The 27,240-nt window shown below is 41.0% G+C and overlaps 2 protein-coding genes across 2 annotated transcripts; one reads left to right on the top strand and one right to left on the bottom strand.

Moving 5' to 3' along the window:
* Nucleotides 1-5,023: 5,023 nt before the first annotated feature.
* Nucleotides 5,024-26,926, top strand: LOC136439854 (glutathione hydrolase-like YwrD proenzyme). Its single transcript, XM_066435488.1, has 10 exons — nucleotides 5,024-5,177; nucleotides 8,702-8,855; nucleotides 10,086-10,239; nucleotides 13,354-13,560; nucleotides 14,909-15,149; nucleotides 15,867-16,038; nucleotides 23,282-23,441; nucleotides 24,060-24,230; nucleotides 25,211-25,295; nucleotides 26,250-26,926. The coding sequence occupies exons 1-10, from the start codon at nucleotides 5,054-5,056 to the stop codon at nucleotides 26,492-26,494; spliced, it is 1,713 nt and encodes a 570-aa protein (XP_066291585.1). The 5' UTR covers nucleotides 5,024-5,053; the 3' UTR covers nucleotides 26,495-26,926.
* Nucleotides 19,450-22,549, bottom strand: LOC136440431 (uncharacterized). Its single transcript, XM_066436476.1, has one exon. The coding sequence runs from the start codon at nucleotides 22,547-22,549 to the stop codon at nucleotides 20,015-20,017; it is 2,535 nt and encodes an 844-aa protein (XP_066292573.1). The 3' UTR covers nucleotides 19,450-20,014.
* Nucleotides 26,927-27,240: the final 314 nt, after the last annotated feature.

Here is a 27,240-nt window from a genome sequence, read left to right as displayed (position 1 = left end):
CACTAAATCATAAACCAAGATGAAAGCTGCCCAACAATGCCGGATATGCCACACTGAGCAAACCCCTATTTAATACAAAATACCGTTAACGTTTTTTTATAAAACAATTTCCACCAAAGCGTTATTAGTCTGCGCCTTAATACTAACAACATATAAACAAAACAGGTAATGGCTGGCCTAAATAACCAAAATGTAACTGACAATACATTCTATAAATACAATATGTTCTTAAAAGAAAGCTACACAAAAAATTGAAAATCCTTCTATGCTATGCTTAATATATTCCAAAGTCAAATTCTTACTTCAAGTTGTTTCACATAAGTCCGTCATAGTTCTGGGATTTTCCACAGTTTGCAACTTATGCCATGCTGACACCTTCTCACCTGATAATTGAATTATATGACGTCAGTGTTTCAAATTTGTCACCTGATGATTGTATTATATGACGTCAGTGTTCTAAGATTCAATCATCAAGTGAAAAATTTGAAACACTGACGTCATATAATTCAATTATCAGGCGAGAAGGCGTCAGCACGGCATAAGTTGCAAACTGGAAAATCCCAGAACTATGACGGACTTATGTGAAACAACTTGAAGTAAGAATTTGACTTTGGAATATATTAAGCATAGCATAGAAGGATTTTCAAAATTTTTGTGTAGCTTTCCTTTAAAAACAAGGAGGAAGTAACTAAATACAAGGAAAAATGAAATTTAATCACACAAAAAAATGGCTCCATTCGACGCAATGGCATTGCGTAGTGGCATCTCTTACAGAAAGCATACTAGTATTCAACAACCGTCACGCAAATTTACTTGTTTTACACAATGATTATATATGTTATACACATAACAGAAAAAACTAGAGTTCCACAAACACATTATCTTCGCCAAATAATCAAGACTTATTGTGGAGAGTGATTAATATTTACATCCTTATCACCCCCTGCAAACTTGATCATACACCATACCGTTTGAAAGTTAAGGGGGGGGGGATGAGTCCAGTCTAGATAGGGATAAAAATCATTTGGTGGTACAGGACTAGTATATGTGTATAGTGTGCTGATATATGTTATAACTGGTCATCAAAAAAATTGAAAGTTATAATTAAATGGTACAGTCAATATATATGAATAGAATAAATCTTTATTCCATATCATACACATTTTGCAAGACATAGTACATGTCACTTTTCCATACGGTTCTAGGTAATACCTAGCAGTGGTGCAGTTTTGGTGCAGTGTACTCTCTGAGCAGAGGAGTGGGTCCGGCTGGTTATTCACATGTTTTAGGTGTTTTGTAAGGCTTTCTATTTTGTTCCCATTCCGTTATGTCTCCAACCGTGTGTTGGACAAAAATGCAGAAACTGAACACTTTAAAAACCAACCGGACCCACACATCTGCTTTAATTGTAGTGAGACTGCCCCATTTGTTTATTTATGTACCCCATCTGTTTATTTATACTTGAACTTTATTGAATCACCACCTTGCAGGCATTTAGCCTGAATTGTGTTGGTGTTTACAAACTTCGTTATCAACAATATTTAAAAATGTTATCCAATTCTGAAAACATACTTAAAATTCATATATAACAATTTTGCTTAAAATTACAAATTACAGACATTAACTATACAATAATTGCACGATGAGTTAGGCAGACGTCATACGAAAGTTGATGCATATGGGATATAGTGCGTTAATTGTGATTCAACGTGGCAAGGGCCCTGGGGATAAACGATTGCGAATGTCTGTTGGACCGGCTCAATGGCAGCTTAAAACGGGGAGCCCGACGCAGCTGGTACTGACACTCAGTGGCCGGCTGCAGGAACTGATGGCAAGGATGGGTGGGGTCAGCCACCACCCTTCTGAGTTCTCGTGTTGTCGCCTCTCGTCTCCGGGACTCCAAGGTAGGTAGCTGCTCGTAGGGTATAGAGATGATCCTACAACAGGACCTCTGGACTTTCTCCAGCTCTTCAGCCAGACCGCGGGGTAGACCTCCCCACACCGGTGAGCCGTACTCCAGTACTGGGCGGATGAATGCCTTGTACGTTTCGACAGTCGCAGGTAGTGAAGCCGAGGGCGGACCTTGGACAATATGTAGTCAATGTGTGGGCCCCACGACAGGTCATCACTGACTATCACACCGAGGAGTTTGAATTTCCTCACTCGCTCGACCCTCTCCCCGTTCAGAGTAAGCGGAGGGGGGTTCACTGCCTCCTTGCGACAACTAATGACCATGTCTTTGGTCTTTTTAACGTTAGCTGCCATACTGTAGGATTTTGCCCAAGAGTCAACTTCGTTAATGGCAAGTTGCATCTGGCCTGGTAGTGATCCCATGAGCAGTTCTGTGTTTGTCAGATCATCTGCGTACTTAACTGGGGCTACACTGATCGGGATGCCTTTGTCAAGACTGTTCATAGCCAGGACAAACAGAGATGGCGAGATGATCCCACCCTGAGGTGTTCCGGCGAGTACTGGGCGTGGCGAGGCAAGGCCTTCTGCTGGCCTGTTTCGGGAACACTGTCACATGTCCCATTATGGAATGTAATGGATTTACAATTATCCTTACTAATTATGCAGATTAGCTTCTGTTTTCTATAATTAGACATCGATTGTGTAAAGCACCATCTGAGCTCTCTACATACAAAACTTCACGACAATCTCTTCACCCCTTCTCAAGTAATACATGTCCAAATGTCAAAACAAAAACACCCACTGCAGTTCTAAACAAGCCGCTAGGGGGCCCATACTTACAGAACTTACTTCTTGTGGCATGAACTATCTACCACACAAATATCATGACCATAGCACTTTCAGAAAATATGCCACTAAATTTTGAAGCTCCGCTGCAGTACCTTAGGTACCCGCTAGAAGGCCCATTATCGAACTTGACCTTCCTTTCCGTAAACCCTACCCATCCACTAAATATCATACAGATCCATCAACAGCTTCTTGAGTTATGTTGTCCACAAGACTCCACATACAAATACACATCCACACAAAGCCCGCTGCAGTACCGACGGAAAATGCCAGAACCATTTTTGAACTTGACCTCTGTTTTCACAACATCTACACACCTGCAAAAAATCATGAAGATCCATCAACGTTTCCGTCACTTTTTTTGCCTACATACAAACGCACAAAAATTAAAAGTCCGCTGCAGTACTGTTGAAAAACGCAAGGTGAACCATTTTTGAACTTGACCTTCCTTAGCACAACCACTACACACCTACCAAAAATCATAAAGATTCATCAAAGGTTTCTTGAGTTATTCTCTTGACATACATACAGACCCACCAAACAGCTGGCTCAACCGAAAACATAATCTACCCCGAGTACTATAGTACTCGGCGAAGATAACAAGGTCTATGTCGCGATAAACCTGGCTTGAAATGCCGATATTACCGCGGCTTCGAGCGCCCTCCCCCTTTTGCATCACGTCACGGCCACGACTTCAATCTGATTCCACAGTACAGGTAACGTTACCATAGCCCTCTTGTCCCGCTGTATTCAAAATCAAAAAGAGCTCCAAAACGGTATTATTATTAAAGTTCTATCAATTTAGCTTGATACACGTCGAATAAACTTTCACTTGATAAGTTCCCGGGTGCCCCCTTGCACATGGTTCACCAGCAAAAGCGTTGATGTAGCAAACATGCTGGCCTGTTGCGACAGTTTGGTACGGTTACCATGGTGATGGAGTGGTGGACAGCGGTGTGCCTTTGATCCCTTTGGAAGTTTTGCTGTGGGTGCGGCCGACAGAAAGGCAGTGATACAGGTTTCGCGGGAACGGTATTTGGGGCGGAGCCAAGCTCACGAAACCGCGTATACATTGTCACACGGCTGTGCTGGGACTGTTGGCGCACTTTTCATGCTGTTTCTACAGTATTATTCGATTCCAGTGACTTCTGTAGTTGTAGATGGTAAATACAGAAGTGCACAAAAAAATTTCAGACTATATTCAACGGCTACTTTAGCTTCGCAGGACTGTAGTGAGGTTTGATTTTCTGAGTACTGTTTGTTTCTAAGGTCAGTTCTTCAAAACGTAAACATAGAAGACGTGTGGCTTTGACGTCGATGCGTCAGTTCCTTGTGTGTCAGTTCGATAAAAAATTACGTGCTAGGTTTGCATGTGCTGTCGGTGGGCACACTAGCTTTATACAATGTAAATTATTTGCCTCTGAAAATAGAGTTTGAATTTCCTAAATTTCCCGAGCATGCATGCTAGTTTTGCGAGCGCCTGTGGGAGCATGTCGGGAGGGCGGGATCGCGTCGTCCGCCAAAAATCAAGCTGAAACTCTTCTGTATTTTTTTTTCAAATATAGAGATGTCATTAAACTTACTTTGTTTACCAGCAAAATTTGCTCAGCAAAATTCGGGAAATAGCATTTCAATGGTTCAAGATTTTTAGATTTTCCTGTGGGTGCATGTCGCGCCTCCCGCGGCGAAAAATATGTCGGAGGGCGTCGCCCCCCAAAAATCAAGCTGTATTTCTTTTTACAAATAAAGATGTCTTAATAGATCTCCTTGATTAAACTTAGCTTACTCTTCCAGCAAATTTTGTCCCTCATATAGCAGTTCAAAGGGTCCCGATTTAAACCGGTTCCTGTTTTAAAGCATGCGTCAGCTGTTCCAAGTAGACGCCCGATGTCCATATAGTACTAGTAGTTGTTTTATAAATGGGGGTCGGTTTTCTACCATTTTTACATGATACCTGTAGGAGGAGGGTCATGGAAATTTTTTTCGAGGTCGGGGGGGGGGGAGGGTCATGGAAAAAAAATGTGAGATGGGGGGGAGGGTTATGGAAATTTTTTTTGACCGGACTTCCCGTGCACCACCCCTCCCCCCTGTAAATATCGTATGGTCCCTTATGTGTTCAAGACTTACTCTATGTTCAAGAGACCAAATATTGTAATATGATGGCATTTTAATAATTCAGCAATCTGCTTTTTTGTTGTTTTGACAACGTTGTTTGTTTGTAAACAAAAGCACGTGGGTAAAAACATCGTCTGCTACGCACCTGCGCACTAGGTTCCCCAAAAACAGCTGATCCAAGATGGCGGCGCCCATGGACAATGTTAGCGGCAGGGAGTTCAACTTTATATCCAGAAGATCTCCCGTTATTTCTTTACATGGAAGTGTCGCCAGTAGCCAACCACTGGCCTCACAAATAGGACTAGGTACGTTTTTTTTAAATGTCACTCAACGACATCAGTGTGTTTTTATGTTAAAGTTCGCCCTCTTTTTGGCAACATAACATGCATGTTCAAATTATATTTGTGTGACAAAGTTCAAAATTTCGAAGTTTGATTTTCAAACTCTACCGAGAAAGGAGTTCTTAGAATTTTAGCTCACACGAAGATCAAAGATTTTTTAGGGCATGCACTTCTTGCAGCTTCAAAACCAGCTCGGCAGTTAAAAATTCTGTTTAAACAAGCCCACTCGTAGATTCCAGTTAGTACTGAGTACGCCTGTGTAGTGTCAAAGGTCAAGGCCCCTGAGACGTAAACAAAACGTAGTCGAATCTACGTGTGGGCTCATTTACTCTCCAAGCAGATGTTTGGTGGAAAATCGCAACATTTACTCTCTAATCGACAACTGGATTTTTGACAGCAATTACCCCTCCCTGTGCCTACTGTCTTCGTATTGTGCCGTTATAAGGCGTAATGGTTTGAGTGTTTGCCCAAGGACCAAGAGGTTCAAGGTTCAAATCCCCCAATCATGACATGCCCCTAGTCTCTACCAGACTGATAATGTTTGCCAGGGAAGTTTGGCCACCACAGTCTCTACTAACAGAATTGCAATTTCTTAACAGGTGTAAAAACCCAAAGGGGCGAGTACGCCGCTCCCGGGATTAGAACCCGCGTCAATCCCGATCCGCACGGCTTGGGAATTCAACACGCTAACCACTAGGCTAAAAGGTCCAGACCAGTTAGACTGGTCAGTTATTGGAGGTTGATCCCCACTGTTACACAGGGAAGAATAAGATGTTCTACTAACAGAGACTGTAATCCCTACAAATTGCTTTAAATATCTACTCCAGTTGTAGAGTACAACACCCTCTCCATCTTCAAATCCCTGCATATTGAAATAAAATTTTAAAATATGTAAATTTATTGGGCTTAAGTCCAATAGTTTCCTTCTTTAAGAAACTTGTGATGTTATCTACATTCATAGGTGTATAAAGTTGGATATAAGTATTAATATTGAGTACCAGTACAGTATATCATGAAGGCATGCATGTACGTAGCTAGATATAGTGAAGGTGTAAAATCGAATTCTCAACACTGTTTAATAGCCAACATCTTTAAACATGTCTTCTTGTATCGGTTTTTGTTGACAGAGATTCTAATCGGGATCTCTACTGGTAGAATAGGCGGGTAGAATACAGAGTCTCTACCCTGACATAGACAGATAATGAATAAGATAAGAAGAAGAAGAGATATGTTGGGGCAAGGGACTGTCAGAGCTGTCATGATCAGTGTCAGTACTCTCACCTCTCAAATAAACGTACCGGTACGTTTATTTTTTTTCGCCAATAGTTCCACCCGGTACGTTCTAATATTCTAGACGGTACGTTTATTATTTTTTGAAAAATTGAGGCTTTGTAAACCAGGAATCCCTCTAAAATCGTAAGCTAAGGTTTATCTGCCCATATTTCCCCGGTATTTTTGCTCGTAATTCGCTATTTTTCGGCCTACCGGCGTTGATTTTCTCGCCGCTTTGACGGCCTTGTGAAAAGTATCCTGGCGGCACTCGTAACATATCGGTCGATATCGCTATGACGCTACAAAGTAAACCGGAAAAAAAGACGCGACATTGACATTTTAAAATACAATTTTCATATAAATAACTTTGATAGTCTCTATTTATATCGTAAACCAAAGCACGCTGATCAAAAACGTGTGGAGTAGGGTGCACGGCTGCACGGGGAATATAATTTCCTGACCACTATATCCGTAGTATCGGCAGCGCGGCGGAAGAATTATTTGTTCGCAGAAGACATGTAACACGTTAAAACAACAATCATAACTTAACTTCCCTTGTAATATGTGTTTTGAGGCCACAAAATCTCTAAAACGGCAGAAATATGTCCGATATGATTCGTGTAACAGTGGGGGTTCAAGCGCCTCCAACTGACCAGGCTAACTGGTCGCGACCTTTTAGCGTAGTGGTTAAGGCGTGCGTGCCTGTGATCTGGCCTCCGGTTTCGGCGTGGGTTCGAATCTCGGTTGGGATCACTTCTGTTTCTACTCGCTCCTTTGATTTGTTTCACTGGTTCCCACACCGGCCCTGTGAGCCTGGTTAACGTATGCCACACAGGGAAGATCGAACTCGGAGATTCGAGGACGAATCTTAAAAAAGAAAAGGGGGAGTAGTGTAACAGTGGGGGTTCAAGCGCCTCCAACTGACCAGGCTAACTGGTCGCGACCTTTTAGCGTAGTGGTTAAGGCGTGCGTGCCTGTGATCTGGCCTCCGGTTTCGGCGTGAGTTCGAATCTCGGTTGGGATCACTTCTGTTTCTACTCGCTCCTTTGATTTGTTTCATTCGGTAAACAACAGCGCGAAATCGCGAAACATGGCCGCCACTCTCAGGCATGGCGACAGTAAAACTAGCAGCATATTGCGTAGTGCGGATACCGATCTTTAAAATGATACCGTAAACGCATGGAAATATTATATTTTTGGGGCAACGATAGACACACAAGGCCATATTTATTTTCAGAGGGTTCATTTTTTTAAATAATCGTAAGATTTTCCCAATTTAGGCGGTTCATCGCGGGTTTCTAGTGTCAACACGTAATGGGTAACTTCTTAGTATGTGCGGTCTGTGACGTTGAGCTACTTTTACAGTCGATCTCTGTTCAATATTGTGGGATTTACCGCGGGAACTCGAAATCCGAGCGTCTAACTTTGTTTTCGACGCTATGGAGCAAAAGTTTATACACATATTTCTTTTGTGGAAGGACTGTGTTCATATTTGTGTTTTTTTGTGGTTGATGTCTTTAGAAAATATGATCAGGTACATTTAACTTTTAAGTTAAAAGTACTCTGATAATTTTTGTTTTATGTCACTGATTGTCAGTCATAATAAAATGATATAACAATTTTCTTTGATCACTTGCTTCAAGTTCCAAGTAGAAAAAGCATGTATCATGTACAATTTCACTTGTTGAATTTGAAAGCACCGTGGCCCCCGGTTAGGGGTCATAGCGGGGAACCTATGCCCAATTTTTCAATATTACTATTATATTTTACGAAGAGGCGAGGAAGATCATCATGATTTGAACAAGCTATGGACAGTTATTCTGTTCAATATCTATATACTTAATAGGTATGGCATAATTGACTAAATATATGTTACCTACCTGCTTATTATCTTATTTCCCTCTGACAGTGACAGTTGTACATGTATGGACACAGTTTACCTAGCCTCGACTGTCGATTTTTGAAATTTTCCGGGGGGTACTTTTATTCCAGGGGGTACTTATATTACATTTTGAAGATTTGTCCGGGGGGTACTTCTATTCCAGGGGGTACTTCTATTTGAGAGGTTAGAGTACATGTAAATGTTATAATCGTTTACATCCTAACATCTGCTTGGAGATTCGGTCATACTGGTCCCACTTACTGCTATGATTGCTGTTATAAGTGTTAAACTGCCATTGTGGAAAAACTTGAATTTTGAAATGTTGAATTCTTAGATATCCTGAAGCGAGGTGGAAATGTGGCAGATGCGGCCATTGCCATGGCAGCCGCGCTTAACGTGACGGAGCCGTGCAGTACCGGCCTCGGTGGAGACTGCTTCTGTCTGTTTTACGAAGCTGCTACAAAAACTGTCAAAGGTTTAAATGGCAGGTACTGTGCTATTTGTTACTGAACTAAATTATACAACAAACATTATTGGTTTTCCCACTTCCTCACTCTGACTCTACTAGTAGCTTATTCAGCTGTAGGGGCAGCATAGTGTTCAGTGGAAGACCTAAGTGCGGCCACGGCAGATAGACTGGTGTGGTCGAAAGTCGTGCATGGACTTGACCTACACCGCCCCTAACCCCCCCCCCCCCGGGGGTCGACCGATGATGATGATGATGAGTGTTCAGTAAAGGTTCTCCACTGCTCACAACCAGCATATAATCACCAGGCAATGGCATATAATTAAGGGTTAATGACCCGCCCCGAGGTGTATATGGCGTTATGACACCATATACACTGAGGAAGAGGCAGGTCATTAACGTTATTCTCATATAGCCTATCCGATCTGGCCCATATAAGACTAAGAGTCGATAATTCCTGTATGACGCATTTTTAAACAGAAGATGATAGATTTCATTTTGAAAACCAACATTTCCACAGATAATATTTGATAACATTGCAATATTGGCATGCCAAATCTTTTCAAATCTATTATCTATTATCATCGATCAGTCCTCCCTGCTGGGTGTCTTTCTGACAATGCTGCGGGCGGCTCAACTTACATTTCCGCCCGTTTAGATTTGACTTGTATTGAAATGGTTTATTCTATTTTGTCATATGCTTACAAAAGATTTGATTTATTCTAAGATAGTAAACATTTTTTTTTGAACAAATAAACAATACCTCCCCCTCTACATAATGGGTCGAATGATGATCACGGGTGTGTTATGGCGTCATGATACATGGGCCATGGAGTCTTCTGATTGGTCAACGCCACCTGGCTATGTGATAATATAATATATCATATAACATCAGAACTTCTTCCTTGGAAACTATTCGAGTTTTTAAAAATGCAGCTGAATTATGAAAGGAGAATTTTTTTTCTACCATTTGCTCTGCATGCATATTTTACTGTCCATCTTGATCAGTTTTCATATGCTTCTGATGTACATGTATATTCTAATGACTTTTATTCCATTATTGTAGGTCATGTTTACAAGTTGTACGTTTGTCTACATATTTTTGTGGGTCAGCCGTTACCAGCGAGAGCTGCCTAGGCTGACCCAGTGTAATGAATCAATGTTTCATTCTCAGTAAATACAAATATAACTACTACTTTATAATGTAACCAAAAAGAAATAAAGTTCTCCTTTTTTCTTTGTATTTTTGCAGTGGCAGAGCTCCGGCAGGGCTGTCCTTAGACCTTCTGTGTAGTCAGGGTTACTGTTCAGACTGCCCCCCTCCCCCACATCACGCACACAACATCACAATACCGGGGGCGGCAGCTGGATGGGTCGACACTGTAGAGCACTTCGGCAGCAAGAAGGTTAATCAAAATTCAACATACAGTCAAACCTGCCCAAGAAGACCACTCAGGGTCCATGTGGACAGGTGGTCACTATAGACAGAGCTCTTAATGCTTGTGTGAATGTGAAATATTATCAACGGGACCACGAAAAAGTGGTCACATTGGACAGGTGGTCACTTGTACAGATTTGACTGTATAAGCGATACAATTATCAACCTGTTACCCACTAAGGTAACTGTTAGGCAACAAATTGGTATTGCTTATAGGGTCAGGCAACAGGGAGTAGGTTAAGATAAAACATCACCAGAGTTCTCCATTTTGTTGATTCCCCAGTCATGTTTAGAACATTTGGATAACTTAGAAATGAAATATCTTAATACCATTGAAAAAAATATGTCAGAAGTAAAATACCTTTCTGCAAGTTTTCCTCAGTGTCAGAATAAGTGCCATCCAACGTAATCTTGTTGCTTATGACAGACGGATATTTATGTCATGCCTGGGCCTGATACCGGTGTTCCGGACCGTGTGATAACTATCCGGATCACATAGGGTTCGGAAGTGTTATCACACAGGCTTCCATAGAATATTTCGAACGCATTTCGAGCGCGCCGGTTGTGCGGCCGTCGGAAATTCGAATACCGGATTCGGAGATTGGAATCAATGTTGCTACAGTTTCTTGTTCGAGGACACAAAACTCCCTCAACTTCTGGCGCATTCCGCATTAAAATGTATGTTTTCGCGGGTGGGTAGACCAAGGTATGACATAAATAAAATACAACACGTTGTATTCCGCATCACCCTCGGTCCTAGCCCTCCCACGGGTCGGATCGCCCTCCGGCCTACGGCCGTCGGGCGATCCGACCCGCGGTCGGGCTGGTACCTCGGGTGATACGGAATACCCCGTGTTGTATTCTATATGTATTTGTCTATTTATTATCTCCATGAAAAAAGGCTTTTTCATGGATATACTGTTTTGCGTGCGTTTGGTGTTTGTGTGTATGTATGTGTCACCGGATGTTTAAAGTCACCATAACTGTAGAACCTGTACATGGATTGTAATGATTTTTGGTATGTGGGTGGGTGTTAAGAGGAGGAAGGTCAAGGTCCATTTTGGGCCCCCTGGCATGTGTGACTGGAACTGCAATGGCGTATTTGTAAAAATCTTCAATGTAGAAGAACTGAATAGTGGATCGACAGATCGTCATGTTATTTAGTACACAGGTAGGTTAGACCAAGATGTACACACTTAAGTGCAAACTATGCAAATGAGACCGAATTTGCATAAGTAAGGAGGTAAACCGTTTGCATGTGTGTCGCTGGATGCTTTAAGTCAGCATAACTGTAGAACGTGTAGATGGATTGTAATGATATTTGGTATGTGGGTATGCGCTGGGAGGAGAATGGTCAAGGTCGATTTTGGGCCCCCTGGTTTGCGTCCCTGGAACTGCAATGGCCTATTTGTAAAAATGTTCTAAAGGGGTATAACTGATGAGAGGAACAACAGATTTTCATGTTATTTGGTACGCAGGTAGGTTGGACAGAGATGTACACACTGAAGTGCAAATCATGCAAAGTTAGTGTGTTTGCGTGTGTGTGCGCGTGTGTGTATGTTTGTGTCACTGTGTGTGTATGTATGTGTCACCGGATGCGTAAAATCAGCATAACTATAGAATGTGTAGATGAATTGTAATGATATTTGGTATGTGGGTAGTTGTCGGGAGGAGAAAGGTCAAGGTCGATTTTGGGCCCTCTGGTATGTGTCACTGGAACTGTAATGGCGTTTTTGTCAAAATCTTCAAAGGAGAATAACTGAAGAAAGGAGCGACAGATTTTCGTGTTATTTACTTGGCAGGTAGCTTAGAGAGGGTTGTATACAATGAAGTGCAAATTATGCAAATTGGACTTAATTTGCCTAAGTAATTGGGAAATCTATATCTGCTGTGTTGGCCTATCCTATATCAGGCGCTTTGTTAATAGCTATTTATAGCGTAAGTGGGTCAGTTGTCAACAGCTGTTGGCTTTAGCTTGCCAAGCCCATCAATCAATTTAGCAACTGTTGGTTGTTAACAGCTGTTGGCGCTTAACAGTCTGTAGGGACTGATTTGACCAGACTAGAAGCTTGACAGCAGGTAGTGAAAGGAACAGTTTTACATGGTTTTAATGTAAGGCAACTCATTCCAGTCTGTCTGTATGTTTGAGGACCCCAGTTGAATAATATGGGAAAATAGCAAAGAAGAGGTCAAGATCAGTTTCTGTGGATCAAAGGATATATGATGGGGATCCAAAGCATAAGGTATGTGAAGTAACCAGGACACATCACACATTTGATTATGTGTAACTTCACTTTGACCTGTTAACAGGCTGTTTCTTGCTCATACCGTGTACCAGCTGTGGTCTGGCTTTATTTTCTCTATGGTTTGGCAATGGTACTGTGGACCACAATATATTTAAACGTACAATGCTACCAGTTTATAGGTAACTACATATCACTTTGACATGATCTGGTCACCCGTAACCTTTCCTGCTTATCTATTGTACCCCTGTCTTTTATTCACCTGTAAAGTTTTGTTCTATCAACCGCTGTCCCTGATAGTTTATAATTTACACAACTTTGTAGGCAAGGTTGGGATGTCTCCACGTGTCAGAGATACATAAGAAGACGAAGAGAGATCACATGAGAGCCATAAAGAGAAGGAGAAACAAATACACTGAGGCGTAACAGACAACATAAAACAAATATAAACAAACACAACCACCCTGAAGCAGATAAAACATAACATAACAACCAAACAACAAATAACATACACAAACATAACACAACATAAAAAAAAACAAATTTCATGGAGATTTTGGGTCCTCAGACTCTTGTTTATTCATTAGATTTAATCAGGCAGCAAAATGAGTCTATCAAACTACAGTGTACATCGGTATACGTGTAGTACAAATGAGTTTAGAATTACTGAAGATCATAACAGCAGGCAAAAATGGGTTCGCTGAGATGGAAGTATATTATCAAAACTCACAGGTTGTGCAAAATCTGTTCCACAAACCGAAAAATAATTTCTGTATTGGAAATACTCCTCATTTCTGTGACCTTTATGAACTTAAGAAATCTTTTTGGTGTCTGTTCAGCTAAGCATGCTGGAGATTCTACAGCCAGCCATCCAGCTTACAGAGGAGGGCTTTCCTGTAGCACATGTTGCTGCCTACCACTGGGCTAAGGGAGCAGCCTTGCTGCAGTACCCGGCCAACACACATGGGGGCGACCTGCTCCTTCAGGGCAAGGCACCCAGGGAAGGTGACATCATGAAGAACCCTCATCTAGCCCAGACATTTAGGGTAAGTTTAATACACTGTAAATCACTTTAATATAGCGGCAGGAAAATATAGCGGTTGGGGGAAAATGGAGTACACGTAGGTCACGGCACTTAATTTTAACGGTGGGAACAAACATTACTGTCTCAAATATTAATGATCAAATATTTGTGATGATGAAATTTAAGCTGTTGACTAGTGACCATTAAATCAGCTGAAATTATCTTACAGTTAACAAATCAAGAATTACAGTACAATATTTTTATTTATTTATTCATTGGTTCAGCATGTACATGCCAGGGTTGCCCAACAGGCCAGAGGCTATTACTAAGGACGAACCCATGTGTGGTCATGGGACTGTAGGTTTTGGACCATCGCACACTGGGGCATGCCCCTACTCTTTTTCGAAAGGTGTGGTGGGTTCTTTTATGTGTGCGGGGTGTGGCTCTCCCCCAAACACAGGACCTCCATTTAACGTCCTATCCGAGGGATGTCCCTAACCCTAGATGAGCTAGGTACTCATTTACACCTGAGTGAAGTGAGGAAAGTCGTGTTAAGTGCCTTTCCCAAGGGCACAACGTCGGGGAGTATGTCTAGACATGTCTGGGGGCAGCCGGGTTTGAACTCGGGTCCCCTTGTTTGACAGTCGAATCTCAAATCAATCAACACAAAGTACATGATTTTACCTAGCCAATGGTTTGGCAACTTGTGAGCTGCCTTCATCATGGTGAAATGCTACTCTTTGCTGCTAGGTGGTGTTGCAGTAACAACAAAAATGGTGTCCCAAATGTGACTCAGTCTGCACCCCCCTTCTGTTCATGACTAGTGTCTAATCCAGATGGCCTCCTTTTAATCTAAAGTGGATATATGTTATCTAAGGACGTAAAATCTTATTGACGGATTCAAGATCCAAGTTGGTAATGTTTTTGTTTTATTTTTCGGTTTCCTTTGGTTTAAACCCTGGCTGGGTTATAAATTGTCACATATTGCTTTCTTACAGCTTACAAACTTTAAGAAATACGGAAAATGGAGTGTTTGTGGTGGTTTTAAGTTTGTGGCAGCGCTATAGTCACATACTGCTACAGTATTGGACAAAAATATTTGTGGTGGCCAAACTTTAAGTATGCGCTGAAACGGTCGCTGCAAAAACCACGAACATAAAACCACTGCAAACATTTCTGAATTTACAGTACCTGTGATATACAAGTTGAACACACACCACTACCAGAGGACTACACATGTAGCTCCCTACTGTAAGTGTTTGCACAACTGTACATGTGTGGCCAAAGGACTAAAGAAAGAGAGATGTGCACTGGATTTTAGATTAACTAAATAAGCTTTACAATGTATTTGATTTACATTTTCTCTTCAGGAACTTGCCAGCAAAGGAAAGTCAGGTTTTTACCGAGGCAGGATTGCCCAAGCCATTGTTGACGTTGTACTGGAACATGGAGGAGTGCTGTCATTGGACGACCTTGAATCCCACACCAGCACTTTGGTTGATCCCATTTCAGTGGACTACAAGGGGGTGAGGGTCTGGGAGATACCACCGAATGGACAGGGTATAACAGCACTCATGGCGCTAAACATTCTGGAAGGATTCAATATGAAAGGTATTTTGATTGGCCAATGAATAATTAGATTTGCAAGCTAGCATTCTCAAAATATGTTACAAGATATGCCAAAAATAATTACTCAAGCAACTGGATAAAAACACAAATTAATTATTTTCAAATTTTATCCATTTGCTTGAATAATTCTTTTTGGCGTATCTTATTACCTGGATGTCTAACCTTCGTCAATGTATGTTACAAGATACATGTACTTCTGTCGATTTCTTTATTTGAGATGTATCAACAATGAAGTTTATTTCAGTACTAATGATTGATATTTATTGTGCTGCAATTGCACAAGATAGAAAGTATGGGAGCAAAAATTCTTTGAGAGTAGTCTACTGTGTTAACATAGATTTCAAATATATCTTAAATTCTGCGCAGAATCAACTTCTGACATGGCATTTGGGCCAGTTTCAGACCAAAAATGTATATTTTGGGCTCCAGTGCCCTGGTATTGAAACAGAATTACCTGAAATTTGGTATAGGGATGAGTATGACTTATGCCTACATACAGGACTCTATTCACATTTTTGGCATGCATCACATAGAAATTACTCATTTGGGGGTTTTGTGCCATTTTCAAACCAAAAATGTATATTCTTGGCTCCTGTGCTCCTATTATATAAGTCTATTTGTACTTATTATGATTATATAGTAAAATACATGATAGATATATGATAAATTCGTTACTGTTGATTTTGATTCATGTTGCAGAGTTTGGATACAACACAACAGACTACCTGCATGTTCTGATCGAAACCATCAGACTCAGCTTCGCTGACAGCCTGTGGTACTGTGCCGACATGTCAAAGGTCAAAGTTCCTGTGGAACAGCTGCTGTCCAAGGAATATGCTGCCCAGAGGAGGCAGCTGATCAACATGGACAGGTGTTACAGCTTTGAATTTGTTTTAACCTTCTTTCTGCTACCTAACTCTGTAGCCAATATGAATAAGATGACTTGATTCTGATTTTTTTTAGGTTTACAATTCTTTATCAATGACAATGACAATGACAATGACAATGACAATGAACTTTATTGCATATTCATGCCCAGCATGGGCTAAATGCATTAGGTAACATAAAGTAAAAGAAATGGAACATTGTTATATATTCCATCTAAATCTACAGAGTCTCTTCTCTCTTCTTGAAACATTTGTATACAAATTCACATAGTTTTCCAATTATATCGTCGTTTTTAGATGACATGATACATGTGAATAGCTCGTTATTTTTAAGATGCGTATATTTTTTGTCTAGTTGTATGGGACTTACAAGGGATCTGCGCATGTCTGCGTATAGTGAGCATTCTAAGATAAAATGTATTTCATCTTCTATACAATCATTGTCACAGAAAGTACACATTCTGTTATTTGGTGGAGTCTGGTTGTACCTTCCAACTTCAATTTGCAATGGATGATCGCTGATCCTTAGTTTAGTCATGGCTCGCCGATAGTTAGAATTTTGTATATCTAGATATTTTTCTTTTTCATACGTAATCTTGAATTTTTTGTAAGTTCTCAATTTGTTTCCATTCTTCCCTTTTTCACCAGAAGAATTAAGTTGTGAGTAGAAATGTTGAAGAAAGTTGTCTTTCAGCCTCTGTTTTAGTTCAGATTGAGCGGATAGCGTGTTTCGGTCTTTGTTAAGTAAAAGGTAGGCAAAGCCTGACTCCTCCAAGATTTTACTAATATTTGAAAGCCAGCATGGTATCTTTCTCCTATGTAGGTCCTGCTGTACTAAAAAAGCTTCATATTGTAAGCTATCTTTCGGCATTTCTCTAACTAATCTTTTATAGTATGAATAGATTCTAGTATACACTTCAATCCAGAGGGGATATCTACCAAGCTCTGCTCTTGTGGCAAGGTTGCTGGCATTTTTTCTTACGCCCAGGATTGCTTTACAGAATTTGAGATGTACTTGTTCAATTGGAGAGTTGTCGTTTAGTCCAATCTTGCCCCATACCTCCGCACCATAAGTTAATATTGGAACTACACATGCATCGAATAGCTTAGTGTACACTGATATAGGGGGATTGCTGTTTCCAAGAGTTGATTTAATACTGAAGAGGGCTCGTAAAGCCTTCTTTTGCAGGGTTTTCATAGCGGTGCTGAAAGTACAACCCGTTGTAAACATCACTCCTAGATAACTATAAGACGATACAATCTCTATGTTTTGGTGAAACAATTGGAATTTAAAGTTTGAGAACAAGTGTCCTCTTTTATTAAATATCATTATTTTAGTTTTGTTTAGGTTTATTGTTAACTTCCATTTTTTACAGTAAAGGCTTAAAGTGTTTATTGCTTTTTGAAGACCTTGTTGGCTTGTTGATAACAGGACGAGGTCGTCTGCATAGAAAAGGCTAGATACTTTGGTTGTGTTTAGTAGGGGGGAATCTAGATCTCCTGTATTTAGTTCGTTTGCTAGATCGCTGATGTACAGATTGAATAGTGAAGGACTAAGGACACAGCCTTGTCTGACTCCGATTTCGACGGGGAAAGTTTCACTCAGACCTCGATTTGTTTTGACACTGGCTTTGGATTGGCTGTATAGGTTTTTCATTACATCAAAGAATCTTCCAGATATACCTGTTGATAAAAGTTTGTATAGCAGACCTCCGTGCCAAATGGAGTCAAAAGCCTTTGAGAGGTCTACAAAGCAAGCGAACAGCTGTTTTCTTGACTGAGTATATTTAGAGATTAAGGTTTTCAGTAAAAATATGTTGTCTGTAGTTCTTCCGGAATCCTGTCTGGTTTGGTTTTAGAATATCGTTTTCGTCGAGAAAGTTTGATAGTCTCTTGTTTAGAATCGAGGTAAATAGTTTTCCGAGACAGCTTGATATGGAGATGCCTCGATAGTTGTTTCTTGTTTGGGTCATCTTTTCTCCCTGCTTTAAATACTGGGACAATATAGCTTCTGGACCAATCAAGGGGAAAGGTTCCGCTTGAGAGGACATTATTAAACAAGTTTAAAAGATGACGAAGTAAGAGAGTTTTACCTGCTTTTAGCATTTCATTTGTTATCATGTCCTCACCACTGGCTTTTTTGTTCTTGAGTCTTTGGATGGCAACATTGACTTCTGATTCTGTAATAAGATAGTCTAGAGGGCCTTGGGATTGGTTATGGTTTTGTAGTACTTCAAGTTTGTTTAGAATTACTTTTTCAAAGGTGGCATCAAAATCTTGTCTTTTTAATCTAGATTTTTCATGAAGGGTTTTAAAATGTTCCACCCATGAATCTACTGGTATGTCTTCTTGATTAGTTGAGTCGGTTTTCTTTAGTTCTTTAAGTAGATTCCAAAAAGCTGTCGGGTTATTGTCTTGAAGTTTTTGGAGTTCCAGCAGACAATTATTTTCATGCTCTCTTTTGTGCTTTCGGATCAGTTTGTTGAATTCCCTTTTCTTTCTGAAGTAACTACCTCTTACGATTGGATTTTTGGGATTGTTTACTAAAAGGTACCTCACATTTTGCAATTCTTTGCGCGCTTCGTAACAAGTCTTATCAAACCATTTTTTGTTTCTTTTGAATCCTTTTGTCTTTTTCTTACCTCTCATTTGGAGAGACATCTTTCCTGTCAATACTAGAATGTCTTGAAGCTCGCGTACATTCTCGTTTGTCTTTGCTGTTGACTTTGTGTCATTGTTATCTAGGGATACAATTTTTTCTAGTTTCTGGGAGATCGCTGAACTACTTAGCGCTTTTATAAATTTATCGCCAGAATCGGGACCCCAGACAAACCGACATGGGAAGGAGCGTGTGTTTTGTTTAGTTTTCACGTTTTCTTGTGAATGCGCTAATGCGCGTATATTCACAGAAACCATACAGTGGTCAGAAAATTCTGTAAGTGGATGGACTTTAAACATATTTAAGTTGTGAAACAGTGAGCTACTAGAGATGGCGTAGTCTACCGTGCTACAACCGTTAGGCTGGTAGCACGTGAATCTGCCATTTAAGTCGCCCAGGACACGTCCGTTTAGAATGCGCAGGTCAGCCTGGGCGCATAAGTTTACAAGACATTTACCAAAAGAATTAGCCGGGTTTCTGTCGGAAAAATTTCTAGGAATATCTACGTTTGGGGTGAGCGGCACTGGCTCTAGTTCAAAATCTATGTGCTCTTTTTCAGTGAAGTCTTGCAAGGACCCTATCCTACTGTTAAAGTCTCCCCCGAGAATTACATGGCCTTTGGACGTGAAGGCTGCTACATCTTGTTCTAAAATGTCAAAGATGGAATCCTCCGCCCTTTTGTGTATGGTGGAGTATATAGGGCTAATGTAGACACTACATATAGATACATCTTTGGAGAGCCCTAACAGGTCTTTCGATATGCGAACCCAGAGTAAGTCTTTACATTCAGAAGTTCCACGCTCTCTTTTGATGAATTTAGAGAGTTCATTTTTGTAGTAAAAAATTATTCCGCCTGAATTCCTTCTTGCTTTCCGTTGTTTTTGTCTCAGAGACGAGAAATGTTGATAATTTGGAATGTTAACTTCTGAAGATTCGTTACTCCAGGTTTCAATAAGAGAGAAGAGATCTAGTTTTTCGAAATTACTTCTAAAGCTACATTCTTCAAGTTTCTTACCTAAGCCATGAATATTCCAGAACCCTATGTTCAATGACCTAGCTGGCATTGGTGCTCGTTCTATCAATCCATGAGTATCGACTTTGTCCCTACTTTTACGATAAGTTAGTTTTACTTAATTATACATGTGCTTGAATGTGCAATATCATTGCATAAACTTAGTACGCAGTTCCTACGTCTGTTTACTACAGATTTAGCATATGGTCTTCTTAAATTATCACAATCTGTCGGTTCTTGTTTGATATAAAATGAAATGTTAAGGATATAGTGTGAGATAATAATACCCTCAGTAGTTGTAGTTCTGACGCCGGGCAGGGTGGTCTTCGAATCGCTTGGGTAGAGACCATGAACTAGGTCCGTCCAGTGCTGTCGGGAACCAGTCGTCATAGCCGTGGAACGGACGGTTGAACGTTTTCGGTTCACGGTGCCAGTCTCGGTTGTGTGGAAGCCAATTTGGTCGGTCGTCTGGGTCTCGTCGGTCGCGTGGGCGCCAGCCTGGGTTCGGTCCGTCACGTGGCAACCATTCTGGGTTCGGTCTGTCCCGGTGTGGTAGCCAGCCTGGGTTTGGTCCGTCCTGTGGGAACCAGCCTGGGTTTAGTTCGTCGCGTGGGCGCCAATCTGGGTTTGGTCTGTCGCGAGGGAACCATTCTGGGTTCGGTTCGTCCCGTGAAAACCAGTCTGGGTTCGGTCCGTCGCGTGGGCGCCAATCTGGGTTCGGTCGGTTGTTCTGTCTCCAGTCTGAATTTGGTCGATTGGGTCGTCGTCCTTGTGGTGTACGCTCCCTGTTTTGCTCTTGAGACTGTGTCTGACTCACTTCCGAGCGCGGTGCAAGGGTGCTGCCCCTCCTTTGTCCTTTGTGGTACATACCCATGCCTACAATGGGGTGGATTACCGTCTTCCAGCTAGCCGTGAGTACTTTCAGACCGGCCCTGTTTAGGTGGTACCTGTCTCGTTTGTACAGATTACTCTTGATGGATCCATCTTCACCGAGATTGTTGTTGTCGGCCAGACTGACGTAGGAGGTTTCTTGGTTGAGAATATGTAGGAAGGTGTTTACGTCCCGCGTGACTTCCATCAGTTGTTGGTCGTTCCTCGGGGGTATGGCAGACATAACGATCTTTGCATTCGGGTACTTTGTGTGTGTTGTTGCGACCAGCTGTCTGAGGTTCTCTGTAACACCGTGTGCCGCCCTTTCCTCTCGAATGTCATTCGTCCCCACGTGGAAGACAATGCACTTGGGATCCGAGTAGGTTGTTGTTGTGATCAGTTCTGTGGCCTGCGGAACTTTCATAGCTGAGTGTTTGGCAGTTTGCTTACCAGGGTAGAGCACGCTGGGAATAATGCCTCTAGTGTTCGAGTCACCAATGATGACTATCTCCGCCAAGCTGCCATCTTCTGAATCCTCTGAACGCCTTCGTGCTGGTCGTGTCTGCGGCTGGCCATTGTCAAGGGGATTGTCATGACAATGGTCACTTGCTAAGTGAGAGGAGTGTCCCTTTGTCATGGGCCTGTTGTCGCCGAGTACCTGGTATCTGTTGTTTGTCGGAATGTTGCTCTCAAAGGTTTCAGCTTGTGGATCGGACGGCTCGTTGACTGCGTCTTTTGGATCTGATGATTGGCTTTCATCTGTTGTATACTTCTTTTCCAATGCCGTGATTCTTTTCCGAAGGTTCTTGTTTTCTGCTTCTAGGGACTTCATGTACGTCACTCGTTTTGACAGCCCTTTGATGGCACTTTTCTCTTTCACTGACTCACCGGAGGTTTCCATTGTTTTTGATAATAGACCCTCAAGGTGAGAAACTCGCGCTGACAGCGTGTCGATATTGTTATTCTCATGTACAATTCTGCTCATTGTAATGGCTTCTAGCTTGTCTACACTACATTGTAGTATGTCCAGCTTGTCATTGTTGTTGCCATCTTTTTCATTTGGTGTTGATTCGCCAATAAACTGTTTTGGTATAGTTTCTTTTTCACTGGCGTCCTCAGGGAATGTTTCGCCTATCAACTTCGGGTCGGACATAATGCTGTCGTATGAACATTCGTTACAGACAAACTCGCTCTCTGCATTCTTTATCAGTTCATGTAGCAGGAACTCGTGTACGCCCGTGCATCCATAGTGATACCAATTCTGGCAAATGTTACATTGAATGATACCATCATCTTCTGGGCCTGGCCGTTCGCACTTATTGCAGACAATGTCCTCGCATCGGGACTCTTCATCTTCCGTCGTGGTGCAGTTTGCTTCTAGCGTCTTCTTCAACCTTTCGAACATGTCTAGCACCCATAGGTAATAGGCTGGTCCCTGTACTAGAATCTTACACGTATGGTATACATGTAGCGTTACTGAGCCGATAAGTTCGTCTGTGGTAGGATCATGGTATGGTACGTTGAGTTGGTGACCATTTTTGCCCTTGTCATCAGTAGGCAAGCTGTAGTGTGTTTCAAGAATCTCTATCCAATGTTTGTCCGATTCTGACGGAATATAAATTGTAATACAGTTGTCATTGAACTCCACGAAGTAGTCGTCATTCTGCTTGATCCGTTTGTCGCGTTTTCCTGGCTCTGCTATCTCGTTTGATTTGTCATATTTCTGTCGGCGTTCTTTGTCCGACAAGACATAGAAGGCTTTGCTTACCTTGGAGAAAGCTTGACGGGCCACAGTTTGGAGACGCTTGTCCTTGGTTGAGTTCAGCTTTTTCTCGTGTCGTTTTACTTTCTTTCCGTACGCCGTGACGATCTCTTCTTCTGTTGCGTTGCTTGTAACTCCAAGCAGGCTGTATAACTCGTTAGACGATTTCAAGTCATGGTCGCCGGTCGCCATTTTGTCCGCTTGGGTCTTTGTTCTTCTGACGCTCCTGACGCGCGGGTAACTCTCGGACAAAGTTTACCTTGTAAAAGGTAAAGGATTTATCCTGCGTCTAAATGCTGTATATGTGACAGCTATATCTATTACCAACTTTGGGCTAGATACACTTTGAGTCTCACTTTTACCGTAAAAGTAGGGAATTAGTCTCACTCAAGCGGAGCGATCCTGCAGAGGTGTTCGCTTCGCCGCCATCTTGAACTTATCTTCAATCAGACATTACCTAGCAGAACGTGAAATACTGACCTGCAACCTGACAGTTTAATTTTCAGAAGAAAGAAATTGTGATACATGTATTTTCATTGCAGGTGAAATAGTAATTTTGCATGTCGAAAAATTCAGGTCTAAGGTATCAAAATTCCATTGTCGCAGAGACTTGCAGTTTGCAATTGTTTTAGATCATTCAAAACAATACAGCATATCCTTTATAGTATATCTTTAACCTTCTCCCCGCTATCTAACCCCTTAACTAATACAAATTTGGTACCAAATGGTCTCTTCAGAAGGTAGAAATTTAAGAAAACATTAGCTATGTCAAGCTAGAACAACGTCATCTGCATTTGCAGAAAGGTTTTCATTAAATTGCAGGAAAAATATCAACTTGTAGAATTTCTTGCAGATAATGGGAAAAAGTATTTGGAGCTGCGATTTGTAAGACAATGGCTAAGACCTTTACCTATTCCACAACAGTGCTATGGAGGAGCCCCGCAAGGGAGACATCCCCACTGGAAATGATACCGTGTACTTCAGTGTTGTGGATGGGGAGGGGAACGCTTGTTCCTTCATCAACAGTAACTACATGGGCTTTGGGACCGGTCTAGTCCCTAAGGCTTGTGGTTTCACATTACAGGTATGATCTGAGCATTTCTAATGTTTTCTTTCACAATTTCCTCTTTTGATTTGGATGTAATAGGCATCTAAAAAAAAAACACCTGAAATTCACACTTATAGGTATGATGCATTGCAGAACTATTTCAAAGTCTGAAGGTTCAAACTTCAAAGTCATGAAGAACATATTGTGATGTTATTTTGTAGAGGAAAACATTTTCTAGTTTTCATGTTTGCTTTATAACTTTGTTGTTTTGATATTGTTTTTTTTGTGATCATGAAATTCTTGTGAGAAACAATTTTGTGTGTGTGATATTATGATGGGTCTGCTGTGATTTTGCTGTTGCAGAATTGAGGTGCTTACCTCTGTACTGAACATCTGCAGTAATTTTGTTGTTGCAGAATCGAGGTGCTAACTTCTCCCTTTTAACAGCTGCTGTAATTTTGTTGTTACTAGATGCTAACTTCTGTATTGAACATCTGCTGTAATTTTGTTGTTGCAGAATCAAGGTGCTAACTTCTTCCTTTTAACATCTGCTGTAATTTTGTTGTTACTACTTCTGTATTGAACATCTGCTGTAATTTTGTTGAACATCTGCTGTAATTTTGTTGAACATCTGCTGTAATCTTGTTGTTGCAGAATCGAGGTGCTAACTTCTCCCTTCAGCCTGACCACCCCAATGTTGTGTCCCCGGGTAAGAGACCGTACCACACCATCATCCCAGCAATGGTGACGGACAGCAGCACACACGACCTCCTGATGTCGTTTGGAATCATGGGCGGCTTCATGCAGCCACAAGCACATGTCCAGGTAAAGCCTTGATTTAACACATGGCTCCCGACCATGCACTAGCCAACTAAGGTTGGTGGTAGGTCGGGAGCAATCATACCAGTTTTAGATTAAGAGTCAAATTTGACTCCCAAACACACTCTGACCACTACTGACTTAGTCCCAACAACCAACCAATCAACCAACCAACCAACCAACCAACCAACCAACCAACCAACCAACCACCCAACCAACCAACCAACCACCCATTCCAGACCTCCCGTCCACAGTCAAATGTTTTGAAATATCTGCTTTGAAAATTTAAAAAAAAAAGCCAGCTTCGAACATGGCTTCAAGCCAAACACGGCGAACACCAGCCGACCAAGCTGACCTGAACCACTCCCTACCATGGTTCGGGGAAGATCATATGTGTAACCAGGGCTTTTAAGGTAGTCTTCAGGAAGTAGGGATTTTGTTCTACACTTACTGTTATTGTCGCCAAATACTCCGAATGTATACAAAAACAGTGATTGGTTGTATACAAATTATGCAAACTTCTTTGCATTTTGGTGAATTCACAGATGTCATCAATGTTATTGTATTAGCATTATGTTGAATTTAAGAGGTCAGATAATAATTAACAAAAAAATTGATAAGCTGGATATGCCTTATCAAAAGAAAGGATTCAAACAACAGTGCTTACACTACAAAAAATGGCATTCTCTATTTGTTGAAGAAAAGTTATCTTCCAGAAAGAAAATCATTCTGTGTGCAAGAATAAGAAAAAGTCAGTGAGGACCTTAATTGTTTTCTTAGACTATTTTTCTCTGATCAAGTTGTTTATTCTCACTTATGTTACTAGAAACCTCTAGATGGTGTTAAAAATGTTTTTCTGTGGTAGAGAATTTATATCTGTTCCTTGTTGTCTATATCTAGTTGGCAAGGTTTGCTGATAACAGCCTCCCAAATTCTGAAGATGGAAAACCCCTCAATGTTTTGCTAATTACATTTTGAATTCCCAGGTACTCCTTAACATGTTAGAGTTTGGTATGGACCCTCAGCAGGCCTTGGACCAGCCAAGAGTGTGTGTGGGACCAGGTCATGAAGGTATGTATAACACTTAGGCCACTAATGTAACAGATAACCCTCTCTCTACTAAGGTAACCTTAGTTTGTTCTCATGACAGGGCAAGGCAGTGTAGAGAAGGGTAGATATTGAATAGAATCTTATTATCGTAAGTTCATTTTCTTTTGCAATGGTTTTATTTCGTGTTAGGAGGGAAAGGGAAGTTTTATGGTGTTTCTGTAGTACAAGCAAGGGAGACACGGTGTCATGAATTTGCAGTGGAAAGGTCACCATAAGGTCACAATAAGAATAAAACAATCGCAATAGTTTCAAGATTTACAGTAATACAGCGTTCTGGACCGGGTGATAACTTTGGGTTATCACACCACCTTCCGTAGAATATTCATAAGGCATTGTGAGTGTGCCAAGTGCGCCGCTGTAGAACATTTGAATACTGGATTCGGGCGTTGGAATGTGCAGCTGTTGAAAATTTTTTGTTCAGGGACAATTTTTCTCAACTTCTGGCGCATTTTGCATTGAAATTGTGTGTTTTCTCGGGTGGGTATGAGTCTATGACATAAATGAAATACAATACAGTATATTCCACACCACCCGCGGTCCCAGCCCACCCACGGTCGGGCTGGGACTTTGGGTGATACAGAATACCCCGTGTTGTATTCTATATGTACCCAAGGAGATTTTCTTTGTATTAAGTTAGGATTATTCTGAATAGCTACATAGGGCAATACATGAAAAAATGTGTCTCCAGAAAACATCATTTTTCATGATTTGGGATAAAGAAGACAGATTTTTAGATATTACCATCAACCTTTGTGAGACTTTTTTCATAACAGTTGTTCATTTTCAACAAATTTCACGGTTCTTTAAAGATAATTTCAGAATGTTTCAGAGAATCAGATTGTATATTCTTAAGAAAATATTTGATATTCTTTGATTGCCATTTTTTTGTCTGAGTGTTTGTTTTCTAAACTATAGGTGCTGTTGGGTCAATAGCGTTAGAAGAAGGAATACAACCTACTGTCAGGGATCAACTGAAGGCCAAAGGTCACAAGGTGGTTGGACCAATAACAGGACATGGAAGATCCCTGTTTGGACGGGGCCAAATCATTACAAAGGGAGCCTTCTGGTTGGCTGAGGGGGATGCACGTGTAGCCAATGACAAACGTGTATTGTGGGCTGGTTCAGATCCCAGAGCAGATGGCCTAGCTATTGGATTTTAACTTTCTTCCTGCTGCCTAACCCAGTAACCAATACACTTTTGGAGCAAAAAGGGTACCTTAGCATGCTTAAGGTGAAGAAAGATTAATCTTTTTCAAAATTTAGTCACAAGGCAATGTATTAAGATTCAATTATTGTGATCCTTTTTTAAAAACCATTCAACCAGAGATTGTATATTTCTATATCAATATCATGGAAACATTTGCAGTCATTTTAGAGACTTAAAAATATGATCAATGTGTCCCTTTTGTTCAAGTCTTCTCAAATCCAATTTGATGATAGATTATGTTTTGTTCTTAGTCCGTGATGTACAGGTTTGATTGAATAATACAAAGGAAAAAAAAAGATAAGCTATAATAAGCTATTATGAGGATCGGATTACAAATGTATGTGAAGATATGATGTGAAAGAATATAATAGAATTATATGAGTATAATGAAAGAATATATATTTATCATTGATGACTAAAACCAGCAATATTTGTGAACATTTGAATGATGTTGTTTGCCTGAGTAGTTTTACAAAGAATTTGTTATCTAAGTTTAGGCCACAGCAAGACAGTAGATTTTATGGATGACATCAGGGCGCGCAAGATTTTTTTTTACCCTTCAGCAATGGTCAACATACCGAAAATAGTACAATATGTCGCAATTGCAAACTACTGTCAGTTCTATCGCAAAAACGTTCGAGAAACTCCGTACAAATGCGTTGTATAATTATAGTGTATGCAAGCTGTAATAAGATTGCT

This window comes from Branchiostoma lanceolatum, chromosome 8, assembly GCF_035083965.1.
Source record: "Branchiostoma lanceolatum isolate klBraLanc5 chromosome 8, klBraLanc5.hap2, whole genome shotgun sequence".
NCBI lineage: Eukaryota > Metazoa > Chordata > Leptocardii > Amphioxiformes > Branchiostomatidae > Branchiostoma > Branchiostoma lanceolatum.
Note: the sequence above shows the minus strand (reverse complement) of the source record. Positions and strands in the feature narration are given on the sequence as shown.